Consider the following 16,244-nt stretch of genomic DNA (forward strand, 5'->3'; position numbering starts at 1 on the left):
CTCAGAGGCACCAATTTCCCTTGACACTGACCAGCAGCTCACATAGAGCAAAGATGACACTTATATTGTGAAAGAGAAAATGTCAAGGAAACAGTGTTTACCAATTAGATAGCTTAGGGCTGATATTGCAGAATCCAGAAAGTTCCTAAGAGCTTTCAGTTGAAACCAGCCACTTGTTTCAGCACACACTTTTAGATCTGTTGCACCCTAAGGCAAACAAAAAATCCTCCGACTTAAGCCAAGATAAATGCAAAAAAAAGGCAATGTATGTTTCCCTTCTTGCTTCCCTTTTGGTTTTCAAAATATGGAGGATTATGACCTTATAGGGCTGTACATTTACTTTAAAATACTGGATTTTGAGTACAGTTATAGCCTTCTTCACACAAGTAAGATTTTCCGTTTGTTTTGTCAAGTGACACAGCCACCTGGTAAACCTCCATTCTCTGGTTTTTAACTCACTGCAGGGCATGACCCCCCTGATGTACGCCTGCGTCCGTGGGGACGAGGCAATGGTTCAGATGCTGCTGGATGCCGGAGCTGACCTGAATGTGGAGGTGAGGGTGCAGAGGGCTGCAGGGCCCCTGGGCCTGGCAGTCCCTCGGGAAGGCGAGCAAAGAGAGGGGGGCTTTATCTCCCAAAGAGCCACCGCTGAGGGTGCTCAGTCCAGCAAATAGGTCAGACCAGCTGTTGGATTTCCTCCGTCCTGAGGCCCCAGCCCAACCAAACTCCAAGGAGCTGCCCCCAAACATTTTTTATTTAAAAACAACCAACGAGGCCACAAGGAGCCCTAGCTTTTCCCTCAGTTCAGCTATACCCAATCTCTGATTCTTCTTGCTGATCCATTCCTTCTGGGGTCAGGAAGAGAGAGCTCTCCTGAGCCATCAGCCCTTTCCTCTGCCAAATACAAAGTTGGTCCACGTACCCTGAGCTAAGGTGTAGCTCCCCCAGATCTTCCACCCTCCCCCACCGAATCCCGATTGGCTCACCCAGTTGGCCGGTTTAAACCACAGGTCTTAAAGCTAATTGCAAAGCTTCCATGAGGCAGTGTGGTATAGTGGAAAGCACACTCCCCGCAGGCTTTAGAATTTGACACATGGGTTCAAATTCTGAAACTGCTGCATCTTAGTAACTTGCTTTTCTGCTTGGGCAAATAGTTTAACCTTCCTGAGCTTCCGTGTTCCCCTTTGCAAAATGGGAGAACAATCGCACCCATCTCAGAGAGTTGGAAGAAATAAATACAGAGTAGCATCAATTTAGGACTCAGTTATTATTGGTTCCTGCCCCCGCCAAGGCTTATAATAGGTAAAATTACACTTTTTGACCATGTTCTATGCTGACTTAAGACCCACTCTCACAAAAAAAAAAAAAAAAAAAAAGAAGACCCACTCTCTTCCGGCAGCCTAATATTGGCAGTCTCAGAAGCTGAGAAGATCGATTGACATGCTGCACTCCTAACTCAGCCACCCCAGGAAACTTTTTTTAGTTCAAAATTAGATACTCTTGTAGTCTTAGTACTGTGGTTAAAAAAAAAAAAAAAAAGCATGCTTTATATTCATCTGAGGAAAGCAGGCAATAGACATGGTTTTGGATCCAGAACCATTTTGGATCTTATAAATTTCAGGTATTGGGGATTTTTTTTCCTGCTATGAATCCCCCAAGCACTGTGCACATCCCTGCAAAGGCTCGTCAACTTTGGGTCCTGGTGGGGTTCTCTGGTCCTCTAGCCCATCCCACAGCTCCCAGCTCAAGGTCCTCCCCCTGCCGGTGATTAGTGAAATCAACTGCTATGAAAGCAGCAGGCATCGCGGCTATATGGCCCCAGGAATGTTTGGAAGAAAAGCCATGTGTAGGTGGCAATCCTGCAGGACCCTAACCTTTAGCTGTCCTGCAGCCTCTCTCTTGGCCTGGGGTGTTTTGAGGTCCCCATATGGGAAGGCCAGCATCAGATTGCTCATTCGTGGTGTGCCCAGGGAAGGTTTGTGCCTAGGTTTCCAGTAGCATGAGGGTCCTTGTCAACCAGGAAGCCAGCAGAAGAATGAAGTGAGGACAGTGTGGGGTGAGCTGTGACCAGATGGTGATGTCCTCCATCAGAAGGCTGGTGGTATTGCTTGGCTTGAAAGCTCGAAGCAGACCTCCCCTTGCACGGGGTTTGCCACTGCCAAGAATTTCCCCTAAAGATGTGGATGTGATGGTAGTGGCCTCACACTACCTGACATCCTGTAGCTCTCAGAAGCATCACCCTCCCTTAAGCAGGAAGAGGAAACAGGCAGGGGAGCAGGCTCATTGTAGCCACCATTACAGCTTCTCCAAGGCTCCTTAGAGGTGATCAGAAATCATCCATTCAACTCTTTTCAGATGAGAAGCAAAGGAGTCCTTATTGTGACGGAGGATATAAAGTCACTACCCCACATCTCCAGTGTTTCCCGAGGCGCCTTCTAGGATGTCCTTTTGTACATATCTGGCCCACATGCCCAGCCACAGATAGGTCAGATTTGCTGGTCTAAGTATTGTGAAGGTCACATTTTGAAAATAACTTCAATTTGTTTATAGGTTGTCAGTACTCCTCATAAATATCCATCCGTCCACCCTGAGACCCGCCATTGGACGGCTCTGACTTTTGCTGTGTTGCATGGACATATTCCTGTAGTTCAGGTATTAACATATTTCCCTATCCACATCTGACCTTTAATTTTACCTCTTTCATGCAAATTTGTACCTCTCCCAGCATGCCTATTCCCTAAGAGATTCATATTGGTTAATTGCAGTTAAATATAGCACATTCATATCATATGAATGAAAATATTATATGTAATGCTCTATATGGCCTGGCTCTAACCAATATGAACTTAACACATACCCACATGCAGCCTCACACGCAGAGTGGCAAACTTATCAAGTTGTTCCCAGTTGCTCGGGGGTGGGGCCTGAGCTGTGATTTTGTGGATTTGTTCATTTTTGCTTGTTGTAACATGAACGTAAGACCTGGCTGGTGTGAGACCTTAGAACCTTCCCTTAGGTGTGACCCCAGTGTTTGCATAGAGTCTAGTGGTTTCCAACCACTGGAAAGAAACATCCAGGTCTCCAAGGGAGTGGTTCCAAAAGATACTTGCTTGGATCCCACTTATGGAGAATCCCATCCAAGAGGCCTAGAGTAGGGTCTTCACATGTGTCTTCTGAAACAGCTCCCCGAGTATGTCCTCATCTGAGGTCCTCTGGGCACATAAGTGTGTTTTGCTTGCACCTTCTCTGGCTGTTATAGAGTTGGTGTTCAACGAATACCCATCTAGTATATTCTAGATCTTAAGCTCGGTTTATTCTAGATCTTAAAACTTTACTTCATTGGAAAAAAGAGATCAGCACCCAGGTCCCTGACCACATCTGACCCCCTAATAAACGCTGAGCTTTGGGTACATCGGGAACTCACCTCCTTTTACGTGGTCCAAGCCTCTTAGAATTATGCAGAGCAGAAAATAGTGTGCTAGGGACCCCTAGGCAATGTTGGAGTGCCACAGGAATCCTTCGTTGTTTCCTAGGTCGTGGGAATCCTTAAGACAGATCCGAAGTCATGTTTCAGGAGGTTGAGTGTGTGACATGTCACACCGAGAGCTGGCTTCTGCCTGTAGAGTGTCATGACCAGCCCACTCCTAGTGGAGGGATCTAAGAAAGGAGGGGTCAGAGGGTGGCCTAGTGGACACCAATGCCATCCCTTAACATGCAGTGGAATCCCCAGCCTTTAAATCAGGAAGAGGAGCAGTGGGTAGCCAAGCAAAGCCAAACAGAAGTCAGGTCACCTCTGTGCAGCAGGTGCACACATCATGGAATGCCAGGTAGGCAGCCCCTTCCTGGCTGTGCCCTCAGGTAGCCCTGAACAGGTAAGACAGATGTTTCCCCCTCATTTTACATCAGCAGTGCTGACAGCACGTTCACTGTGAGATCCAGCATGGACAGCATCTCTGTTTTTAGGAAGCCCAGAGATGCACAGAATGGAATCATATTCAGCAGCGCTCTTGGAAGCTCACTCTGCCACTTTACTCACTGATCTTGCTGGCCAGAAAACTCAGCATCTGCTGAGCTGTCCTCAGAGCCCTCCAGGATGTTCTAGAAGCGATTCTTGTCCTGGTTGGCCCTGGTGGTCCCCGAAGAGTTCTTCAGAACTCTTGGGTTGCTATGGCTCTAAGAGACCCCACTAATACTCTCCGAGGCTTTGTGTCACCGACCCCGAAAGGAAGTCCTCCAACACTCTGGTGCCACGAGCTTCTAGCTCAGTGCTTCTAGAAACTTCTAATGTACATATAAATCACTTGGAGAACTTGCTGAAGTGCAGATTCCCATCCTTCGGTCTGGGGTGGAGCCTCAGAGCCAGCATTTCAAACAAGCTCCCAGGGGATGCCGATGCTACTGTCCGTGGACCACAATTGGAGTGATCTGAGGCTCTAGAAGATACGAGAGGCTCTCGGTTTTTCCTCTGAGGTGCAATTGCCCTCCCCCGTGCACATGCTCACAGACCCAGAGGGAGGGCAGGAACACTGACGTCACACTGATTTCCACCACCTTTTCCTGACGTCCCCTCGCATGCATGTCCTTTAAACATCTCAATGGCCACTCTTCCTCCGCAGCTCCTCCTGGATGCTGGGGCCAAGGTGGAGGGCTCTGTGGAGCATGGCGAGGAGAACTATTCAGAAACACCCCTCCAGCTCGCAGCCGCCGTAGGTAAGAGTTGCTGATGCTCACGCCGGCCAAGGGGCTCCAGCGCGCTGGCCCTTGATGTGTCTGTGACTGTGTGTTTGCTTGATTCTCTTATAAAACCCCCTTCTCTGGGCTTGCAGGAAATTTTGAGCTGGTTAGTTTGCTGTTGGAGCGTGGCGCGGACCCCCTGATAGGAACCATGTACAGGAATGGAATTTCTACCACCCCCCAGGGTGATATGAACTCTTTCAGCCAGGCCGCAGCCCACGGACACAGGTAGGCTAGGACAGCCCAAAGCCACGAGGTCCCAAGTGGTGCTTGTTAAAAATGTAGATTCCCAAGCCTACCCCAGACCCACTGTATCTCTGGATGTGGGACCCAGAGGCAGACCAGTCCTGGCCAGCCAGCTTCATGCAGCACACGTCCACTCAGACTGGCTTGTCTGGTCCTTTCCCAGCCGGCTTTCCTATCACAGAGACATCACTCTTTGCCAGGGTTGGTCAGCACTCATCCTATCACCTGTCGTGAAGTGAGAAGAATCCATTTTAAAGAATCGTAAAACCTCTCATGTTTGGTTACCTCCTGTCTACATTTCCTTCAGGGTTTACCCCATCAGATTTTACTACACGTAACCCCAAGTGAAGCAAATTCACTATGGGGGGGGGGGAACTGCAGGCAGACGTTCTAGAACCTTCTAGATATTTGGGGAATGCACTTAGCTCCAAGTTGTCCTCAAGGAAACACAGCCAGACCTGCCCCACCATCTCTTCCATCCACCAAACGTAGCACCTGTGGTCAGGCCTCTGAAACCGCCACCCCGGAGTTGGTCCCGTCCTTCCCTTGTCCCAAGTGAGAGGTCTCCCCACTTCCCCTGCCTAGTCCTTGCCCTGGCACAGCCCTTCCATCTCTGAGTGTCTTCATCTCTGGGTTTATGATTGACAGGAATGTGTTCCGCAAACTGCTCGCTCAGCCAGAGAAGGAGAAGAGTGATATCCTGTCCCTGGAGGAGATTCTGGCCGAGGGGACAGACCTGGCGGAGACAACCCCGCCCCCCCTGTGTGCCAGCCGCAACAGCAAGGCCAAACTCAGAGCCCTGAGGGAGGCCATGTATCACAGCGCTGAGCATGGCTACGTGGATGTCACAATTGATATCAGGAGCATAGGTCAGTCTGGGGACCCTCCAAGGCTGGGCACAGAGCCTTTGCCCAGCTCCAGGTCACACGCACACACACACACACACACACGCATGCACGCACGCGCACACACCCCACGCAGCCCAGGGAACTTCTCATTTGCTGGTTGGAGCACTTCCAGGCTAAGTTCCCACACCATCCCCATAGACAGCAGCATCCTGCCAGCCCCGAAGTCCCATCCTCAGGTCACCTTTCCACGATTCCCAAACTCTGGACCCTGAGTTAGAAATTTGAATCACCTGGGGAGCTTGTCTGAATACAGATTGCCAGGCCCTACACCCAGAGGCTCTGCTTTCAAGGGTCTGGATGGATAAAGGCTGGAAATCTTTATATTTAACAATCATCCCAGGTGGTTCCCAGTGGTTGGGGAATCGCTGCCTGAGAGCCCCCAAATCCATGAAGCGGCCGCCGGCACCAGCTAGGATGAGGGCATCTCTTCCCTAGCAAGGCTGCACCCACTTCAGGGGCAAAGCCACCCTCGGGAAAAGTTAGGGGTGGCTCTCCCTCGAGTGAGCTATGCCGGAGCCATCTCCTCCGTGCGTCTGGGGAACAGGCTGGCCTGGCCTTCACCCCTCTAATGGCACTAGCCCCGGCCCAGACACAGCAGGATGGAGCACGGGCTGTAAACACAGGCTGTGGCAGCTCAGGGTAGGCTGAGGCCCCAAGGAGGGGCCCCCGGTGCTGTTCTGGAAACTGGTCTCTCTTGGAGGGTGGCCGTTTAGTGTGGCGGACGTTTATGCCATCGCCCTGGGAGCCTGTGACGCTTGATTCTGAAGCTCGAGACCCTGAATCGTGTGCTTGTTATAAATAGTAGCGAGTGCCTCCGTCTCACAGTGAGGGGGGAGAAGCAAATCACAGCGATCAGCTGCTGGAGAGGCTTCTGTCCAGGGAGAGAGACCTGATGAAGTGCCTGCAGGTGGAAATGTCGTTTTGCACATGGGGGCGGCAGCAGCATCCTCCCGTGTCTTCACATTCAGATGGAAATACCTGCCCTGACCAGAGCAGCGGATGGTGAGGTTTCACCACCTCTAAGCTCTGGGCACGGATGTAGAGGGGATGGAGACGAAGGAAGTCAGAACTCAGAAGGATGGGATCTGCATAAAGAGTGTGCATTAGAATTCCAATATTCTACACAAGGATTATACCTTGTAAAATGCAGCCCCTAATAACGTGAGTAGCGTGCAGAACTAAACACCCATAGTTAAGGGAATCGAATTACGACCTTTAATTTCAACTTCTGCGGGTCTTTGGGGGGAAAAAAAAGCAACACTGGCTCTATTCATTGAAAGGCAGGCTCTTGGTCTCATGATGTGGTAATGTCCCCCGGAAAGGCCAGCTTCCAGATAAAAACACGCCTTCTCCTCTGGTTGTTTTCTGCCCTCCCCTCCCCCACCCCCACCTGCCCCCTTTCCAGGTGTCCCGTGGACCCTGCACACCTGGCTGGAGTCTTTGCGGATCGCCTTCCAGCAGCACCGCCGGCCTCTCATTCAGTGCCTGTTGAAGGAGTTTAAGACCATTCAGGAGGAAGAGTACACGGAGGAGCTCGTCACCCAGGGCCTGCCCCTCATGTTCGAGATCTTGAAAGCCAGCAAGGTACGAGGGCTTAATGCCGTTGTGCTTGTGGGCAGAGAGAAAGGCTGGGGGCTCTGATCTCCATGCTCCCTGAGCCTGACCCTGTCCCACGGCGGGGGGGGGGGGGGGGGGGGCTGCCTGCATTCACAGCGCTGGCACAAATGTACCCCAGCTGGTTACAGCTATTTGTAGAGCCTTTCATGGGGCAGCCGCTTTACTGAACACCTGTTATGTCCCAAGGCACGTGGGCACGTGGGACAAAGTAAAAGATACCTTCCAGCCTGGGGAATTTGCATGAAAGCTGGGGAGCTAAAGCCCACCCATGGGCCCCAAGGACATCTGAGGTGGTTTGTGAAACAATGTTAAATTGGGTGGCACAGGCTCTGAGGGGTGTGAGATGCTCAGGGAAGGCGTCACTGAGGCGCTGAGACCAGGGCAGGCCTGGATGGACATTAGGAACCCAGCAGGAAGAGAGAAATGGGTGTAGCTCTCTAGGTCGACAGGATGCAGACCCTGTCAAGGTCCCTGGAAAGCCAGGCCCTGAGAAGGCTTTTCAGGTCTGAGGATCGCATGAGCCTAGCGATTGAGGCTCACACCTTCCTCAAGGGCCTCTGAATTCCTGCTGGCACTATGTTCCCAGCAACGGGGAAATGCCACAACCCCTTCACAACAGGCTGTGCAGGACCCGGGGGTCCTAAGATAGTGGGAGCCTGTGAAGTGTCAGGGAAGTAGGCAGGCCTCTGAACCAAAAGGGCAGCGTGGGTTCCCCTGCCAGGCTTGGCCAACAAGCTGTCACGAGTGGAGAGGGGGAGCAGCCTTCTCCAGGTGGCAGGGATGGCCCCGCAGCAAAGCAGCAGCAGCAACACACCCAGCTGCTCCCTGAGCCTTGGAGCACCTGGCCTGGGGTCCAGAGCGGGTCCCATTAGGTATTCTCATTAGCACCAGAGTCTCAGCCTCTGGGGGCTGGATTTGTGCTTGATGTCAGGCCCCACTGAGACCCAAAACGGGAGGAGGTGTGCCGGCCCTCGGGTAATGAGCCTCAGTGATTCCACAAAGAGCAAAACCTGCTGGAAGTATTTCAAAACCAAACTCTCCCTGCCCCTCACCCCGCAACTTGAAAAATAAATAAATAAGGCCTGAAACTACCTAAGAAACCACCTTAGTGAAAAATCATTGCTAGGTCTGTTCCCAGGGTCTTGGTGTTCTAATTGGTTTTTGGTTTGGTTTTGTTTTTTTCTCTTCTACGGGCTGTAGTGGGAGTTCCAGAAATTACTAAGGCATCCTATGTATTGAGGAAAGCTAATCTATGGATTTTTTAAAGTAAACTTCACTTTGAAGAATGAGATACATCAGAAAAGTGCCCAGATCGTAACTATAGATCCTAATGAATTTTCACAAGGTAAACTTACCTGTGTGGTCAGCACCCAGACTGAGAAACGGAACATTGCTAGCACTCCAGCAGGCCCCTTATACCCCACTCAGCCACCACCCAGAAAGGGCAGCCAACAGCCTTTGAAAGTAGCACCTGGAGGCCTGGAAGAAGCCAGGGGCCTTTGGCAGATGTAGACTAGAGCCTGCTCCCTGTCAGCTGTACTGATCTTGGAGGGTGGGGGGAGCCAGGGATGGGGCAGGAGCAGCGTGTGGTCAGGAGCGGGGGGCAAGTGTGGGGAAAAGGGTGCTTTCAAGAGTCAAGTTTGCCCTTGTTGGGGGGGGCAATGGTAACCCCTACTGGTGAGATGTGGTATTACACCACCATGTACACTGACCACAGGGGACAAAGAGGTGATCAATTTCCCTTGGCTGCCGGGGCAAGTCAAGCAGTCCCCAAACATGGTGATGTTCCTGGGGTCAAAAGATGTCTAGAGAGAGATGGTGGCAGAGAAGTTCAGAGAGTTGAGAAAGTGCTGCAAAGCTCTGCCTTCAGAAAGTGTCCTATTGGAGGAAAGGAGTAGCCATGCATCACACAACTAGCTAGCATTGTCCCTTCTCCCTCCATTAACGGATTCCTGTTCAAATCATGTCTGCTGTTCTGTGGGCACAAATACCTGGTTCTATCAGAGTAGTGGGTAAGAATATAGAATTCCTGTAAATAAATCCACTTTATGGTCAACTCACAGAAATACAGCCATCCTGTAAAGTGAGGCGATGCCTTCTCCGCATCTGTGACTCTTGCTCGGTCAAACGTTACTTGAAATCTAGTTGCAGATGTGCTTTTTTGCCCCCAGTTATAAATTTTATCTTTAAAAGGGTTCAGTGTCTCTAGAGTTCCCCAGGAGTAGAACAATACAGTCATTTTTTAAAATACATCTATTTAAAGAGAGCTCCTGGCCCGTTTCTCCCACACATAACTCCTCTGGACATTTATTCATTCTGTAGTCATGAGTGCCTCCTAGGCTACAGGGGTGACAGGACCTTCTTTACCTTCTTTATGGAACTTACTGTGGCCAGGGGAGGGGCAGACACATAGTACACAAGGAAATACGTCAGCAAAAGAGAGTGAGAGCATGATAAATGCTATGAAAAAAATGAACTTGGACAACGATGTAGTCTCTGGTGCAAGGTCTAATTTAGAGAGGATGGTAAGAAAAGTCTCCCAGAGGAGGGAGCATGTGAACAACCACCTAAGCGAGGAAAAGCTTCCAGCCACACAGAGGTCTGGAGGGAAAGCATTCCAAGTGGGGGAACTGCAGGAGCTCAGGCTCCAGGTGGGAACGTGCTTGATGTGCTGGGGCAGCAGGAAGCTGCGGGACACAGGAGAAAGTGTAGGAGATGAAATCAAATGGCACGGAGCCTTTCTCAGAACATGGTGGACATTTGGAGTTTCTCTCCACGTGAACTGAATAGAACAACGCTGGAGGCTTTAGCCTCCAGCGTTGTTCTATTCAGTTCACGTGGAGAGAAAAAAAAGACAAAACACATAGCTCATGTCCAGGGTGAGACATGAGCTATGTGTTTTGGGTTTTTTTTTCCTTGTGGTTTATACATGTTTTTAGGGGTTTTTCCCACTGTTTTAAAATTGAGTTTTGTAAATTAAACTTTTTATTTTGAGACAATTGTAGAGTCACATGCAGTTGTAGGAAAACATACAGAGAGATACTTCATTTCCCCCATGGGCAATATCTTGCAAAATGACAGTTAAATATCACAACCAAGATATTGACATGATACAGTAAACATGCAGAAAACTCCCATCACCATAAGGATCCCTCATGTTGCCCTTTTACAGCCACACCCATATCTCTTCTGCCCTCACTCCCTCCTTATGCCCCGGTAACCACTAATCCGGTCTCCATTTCTCTAATTTTGTCATTTCAAGAATGTGATTTAAATGGAATCATACAGTATGTAACTTTTTAGGATTGGATTTTCTCACTCAGCATAATTCTCTGAAGATTCTTCCAGGTCGTTGCATGTGTTGATAGTTAGATTCTTTCTATTGCTGACTAGTACTCTGTGGTACGGACAGATCACAGTTTATTAACCACTCACCACTGAAGGACATCTGAGTTGTTTCCAGTGCTGAGCTATTACAAATAAAGCTGTTTAAACATTCCTGCACAGGTTTTTGATATGAATATAAGTCTTCATTTCTCTGGGATAAATGCTCAGGAGTGCAACTGCTGGATTGTATGGAAGTTGCATGTTTAGTTTTTAGAAACTGCTAAACTGGTTTTGAGAGTGGCTGCACCGTTTTATATTCCCACCAGCAAAGTATGGGTAATGAAGTTTCTCCACATCCTCCCTGTTTGATGCTATTGCTATTTTTTATATTAGCCATTCTGGTAGATGTATAAGTGGTATCTCATTGTGGTTCTAATTTGCATTTCCCTAAATGGCTAATGATGTTGAACATATTTTCATGTGTTTATTTGCCATCTGTATATCCTCTTCAGTGAAATGTCTCTTTGTGTCTTTTGCCCGTGTTCTAATTAAATTGTTTGGTTTTTCACTGTTGAATTTTGAGAGTTCTTTGTAAATTCTAGAAAATAGTCTTTTGTCAGATACACGGTTTGCAAATACTTTCTCCCACTCTGCAGCTTGTCTTCTTATCCTCTTAACAGGGTCTTTCACGGAGCTTCCATTTCGAGGAAGTCCAATTTAAGTTTTTCCTTTTATGGAGCTTATGCTTTTGATGACAAGTATTAGAATGCTTTGCCTAGCCCTAAATCATGCAGATTTCCTCCTGCATTTTTCTCCTAAAGTTTTTATAGTTTTCTGTTTTACGCTGAAGTCTGTGATTCATTTTCATTTTGAGTTAATTTTTGTATGAAATGCAGGACTCAGAGCAAAGTTGTTTTGTTTTTGTTTTGCCAGTGGATGTTCAATTGCTCCAGCACCATTTGTTGCAAAGACTATCTCTCTTTCATCAAATTACTATTGCAACTTTGTCAAGTCAGTTGGGCATATTTGTGTGGGTCTGTTTCTGAGTTTTCCATTCTGTTCCATTGATCTATGTGTCTGTCCCTCCACCATTACCACACAGTCTTAATTACTATAGCTATAAAATAAATCTTGAAATTGGGTAAATTTGTTCCTTCCATTTTATTCTTCTTTCACAAAATGAATTTAGCTATGTTAGTTCTTTGCCTTTCCATATAAATTTTGGAACAAATTTGCTATATGAACAACAACAGAAATCTTGCTGAGACTGATAGGAATTGTGTTAAACCTCTGTATCAGTTTAGGGAGAATTGACATCTTTTCTATGTTAAGTCTTTCAATCCATGAACATGTTAGTCTCTTGGTGTCTTTAGATCTTCTTTGATTTCTTTCATCAATATTGTGAGTTTTCAGGGTACAAGTCCTGGACATGTTTTTTTCTTGCTGTACGCGGGCCTCTCACTGTTGTGGCCTCTCCCGTTGCGGAGCACAGGCTCCGGACCCGCAGGCCCAGCGGCCATGGCTCACGGGCCCAGCCGCTCTGCGGTATGTGGGATCCTCCCGGACTGGGGCATGAACCTGAGTCCCCTGCATCGGCAGGCGGACTCTCAACCACTGTGCCACCAGGGAAGCCCCTGGACATGTTTTATTAGACTTACACATAACTATTTCTCTTTTTTTAACAATTGTAAATGGTGTTATATTTTTAATTTTTTGTCCATGTGTTCATTGCTAGCATATGGAAATACAGTTGATTTTTGTATGTTTATCTCATATCCTGTGACCTTGCTGAACTCATTTATTAGTTCTAGGAGTTTTTTGCAGATTTATTGGGATTTTTCTACTTAATCATGTAATCTGCAAGTAGAGATGGTTTCATTTCTTTCTTTTCAATCTGGTCTTGGAGATTTCTTTAAGGGAAGTTTTTTAAATTATAAATTCAATTTCTTTAATAGTTACAGAGCTATTCAAATTATCTACTTAATATTGAGGTGGGGTACTTTGTGTTTTTCAGGGAATTGGTCCGTTTCATCTACGTTGTCAAATGTATGTGTGTAGAGTTGCTCATCACATTCCCTTATTACCCTTCTGATGTCTACAGAGTCTGTAGTGATAGCCCCTATTTCATTCTTGATTTTGTTAATTTGTGTCTTCTCTCTCTGCTACTCTTCTTTTTTAAGTTTCATTGATTGCTGCTCTTATCTTTATTATTTGCTTGCTTTGGGCTTATTTTGTTTTTCTTTTTTTTTCTTATTTTGTTTTTCTTTTTCCAGGTTCTTTAGGTAGAAGCTTAGAATATTAATTTGAGACCTTTCCTCTTGTCTTATGTATGCATATCTTTCTCAGCACTACTCTGGCTGTGTACCGCAAACTTTGATACCTTTTATTCTCATTTTCATTCAGTTCAGTGTGTTTTTTATTTCCCTTGGAACTTCCTTTTTGACTTATGAATTATTTAGAAATGTGTTGTTTAGTTTCCAAGTATTCGGAGATTTTCCTGTTATCTGTCTGTTATTGATTTCTAGGTTGATTCCATTGTGGTCAGAGAACACAGTCTGTATTATTTCAATCCTTTTAAAATTTTGAGGTTGGTTTTATGGCCCAGGATATGGTCTATCTTGGTTTCACGGGCACTTAAAAAGAATGTTTTCAGAAATTCCCTGGTGGTCCAGTGGTTAGGACTCAGTGCTTTCACTGCCGGGAACCTGGGTTCGATCCCTGGTCTGGGAACTAAAATCCCTCAAGCCATGCAATGTGGCCAAAAAAAAGAAAAGACTGTTTTCTGCCATTGTTGAGCGGAGTGTTTCCATAACTGTCGATAAGACCCTGTTGGTTGATGGTATTGTTGAGTTCTTCCATTGCCTACAGATTTTCTGTCTAGTTATTCTATCAGTTGAGAAAGAACCCAACTGTAATTGTGGGTTTGTCTATTTCTTCTTTTGGTTCTGTCAGTTTTTGATTCACATATTTTGCAGATCTGTTGTTTGGTACATACACATTTAGGACTGCAATATCTTCTTGGTGAATTAACCCTTTTATCGTTATATAATGCCCCTCTCTGCTTCTGCTAATTTTCCTTGCTCTGACATCTACTTTATCTAATATTTATATAGCCACTCCTGCTTTCCTTTGATTAATGTTCATGTGATATATTTTTTCCATCCTTTACTGTCACCTTGCCTGTTTTATTAGATTTGAAGTGACTTTCTTGTAAAAAGCATATAGTGGGGCTTTTCATCCACTCTGCCAATCTCTGTTTTTTAATTGGTATATTGAGACCATTTGTATGTTACTCAGTTATTGCTACTTTAGGGCTTAAGCCTGCCATCTTATTTTGGGTTTTCTGTTTGGTCTCTCTGTCTTTTTTCTCTTTTCTTTTTATGCCTTCTTGTGGAGTTACTTGAACACTTTTTAAATTCCATTTTTATATGTCTGTAGTGTTTTTGATTGCATGCCTTTGTATAGTTTTTCTAGTGGTTGCTTGCAGTATTATAGTGTGTGTGTGTGTGTGTGTGTGTGTGTGTGTGTGTGTGTGTATAACATCATAGACTACTGGTGTCTTCATTTTACCAGTTCAAGTAAAGTACAGAAACATTACTTCCCTTTATGTCCCTTTACCTCCCCCATTTATGACATAATTGTCTTTAAATATTTCATCTACATATTTAGAACCACATCAGACACTTATAATTTTTGCATCAAACATAATTAGGAAACTCAAGAGAAGAAAGAAAACCTATTATGTTTATCCATATTTTTGTTTACCATGTTCTTTCTTCCTGATGTCCCAAGATTCCTTCCTCTATCCTTTCTGTTTAGAGAACTTTCTTCAGCTATTCTTTTAGGGTAGGTCTCCTGGTGACAAATTCTTTGAGTTTTCCTTCATCTGATAATGTCTGATTTCCCTTTCATTCCTCAAGGGTATTTCCACTGATATTTTTGTTTAAATCAATTTGCCTTCCATTAAATGTAGTTAGAAAGGAAACATTGTATTACTACCATGAATTGAAAACCTTCCTCACTTGACATGAATAAAAGGTGCATATCAAAACACATGGATGGCTATTTAAAAGCACTTGAGTTCATTGTGTGTTCAGTTTCATCTGGTGCACAACTCCAGTGGGGCTACATGCTGACCTCGCAGAACCCTCTGGAGGCGGGGACACTTCCCACCTCCACCTTTCCCAGGGGTGTGGCAGCGCAGAGCAGCTCACTGCTCACAGGTCAGTGCATCCCGCAAGGGAGGGGCCTCTGTAGGGAAGAGTCAGTCGCTGTTGACAGTGGACTGAGGCAGAGAACTCCCTGCCAGTGTCCCCAGATAGTAACAGTAATTCCGCATTCTCTTGATTCTGAGACACAGCTTTTTCCACCTTCCAGCATTTCTCGAGTTAAATGGATCTTAAAAATGGGTGTGTGTGTTTAATGTGGTGAGTTTCTTTTTCCTCTTCCTAAAAGCTGCCATTAATTTTATGACATTTTAGGGTCTAGAAAAATAGGCATTCGTCTGAATTATGGGCAATTGCTGTTTTAGGGGGTTAAAAATGGTCAAATCTCAGCACTTTCCTTTGGTTCAGCAGTATATGGGGATGTGTTATCCTTTTTAGCTCTCATAGCAACCTCACCAAGCAGGTAGTTTTAATCCACTTTAGAAGAGAATACCAAAACCCAGAGAGGCCAAGTCACTTTCCTAAGGTCACAGAGCTAGTGGGTGAGGAACCAGGACTGGGACCCAGTCCCATCTGGCCCCCTTGTCCAGGTTTTTACCACTGTGTAGAACCCCCGCCTAAGCCACCTGAAAAGGACCTTTGGGATCAATCCTAGCACTCCTTTGTGAAGAAGAGAAGGTGTTTCAGTATCTTTTTAGGAGAGGAGTGAGGGGTTAGAGGAGGAGAGGAAGGATGTCAGCCCCCAAATCCACAGGAATCCATCTCAGGGGAGTCTCCTGGTAACCCTGGTGTTAGGAACTTGGCTTCATTCCTGTCTAGTTCTATGTAGCCGCACAGCTCCGAGTCCCGAGGACCCAAGTTCACCCCACGAGCACACATACCCAGCATTTTCCGTGAGAAACCTGAATTCCAGGTCCCCAGCGGCACGCCAATAACAACTGCTAACCGGCTGCCATGTACATGAGCCTGGCCAGACCTACCTCTCCCAGCCCAGGCCTCCCAGGTCAGGGCCTACATGCTGAGGCTGGCCTGCTGCCCCTGGGGCTTGAGCCTTGTGGCCCTTTGAGCTAAAAGCGCCACGCTTAAATGTGTCGCTCAGAGGAGAGCGTCAGCGTCTGTCCCAGCACAGCCACCCAACCCACGCCCACCCCCAGAACAGAGTGAGCCTCAAGCTTGGCTAATTCCAGCCACTGTCTTCAGGTTTGGGTCCAGAGCTACCCAAATCCTTAGGGTAGACCAACCCCAC

The 16,244-nt window shown here is 46.8% G+C and overlaps 1 protein-coding gene across 2 annotated transcripts in view; it reads left to right on the plus strand.

Annotated features, from left to right (window-relative positions):
* ABTB3 (ankyrin repeat and BTB domain containing 3) overlaps positions 1-16,244 on the plus strand; it is a 305,219-nt gene that overhangs the window by 262,337 nt on the left and 26,638 nt on the right. The window contains exons 5-10 of one of the 2 annotated variants that reach the window (XM_060023902.1): positions 465-554; positions 2,551-2,652; positions 4,617-4,710; positions 4,827-4,962; positions 5,629-5,849; positions 7,294-7,472. In XM_060023902.1, coding sequence (XP_059879885.1) covers positions 465-554; positions 2,551-2,652; positions 4,617-4,710; positions 4,827-4,962; positions 5,629-5,849; positions 7,294-7,472 — 822 coding nt within the window. The remainder of the gene's footprint in view (positions 1-464; positions 555-2,550; positions 2,653-4,616; positions 4,711-4,826; positions 4,963-5,628; positions 5,850-7,293; positions 7,473-16,244) is intronic. The other variant, XM_060023901.1, reaches the window with a different exon arrangement.

The sequence above is a fragment of the Delphinus delphis genome, chromosome 11 (genome assembly GCF_949987515.2).
Source record: "Delphinus delphis chromosome 11, mDelDel1.2, whole genome shotgun sequence".
Lineage (NCBI taxonomy): Eukaryota > Metazoa > Chordata > Mammalia > Artiodactyla > Delphinidae > Delphinus > Delphinus delphis.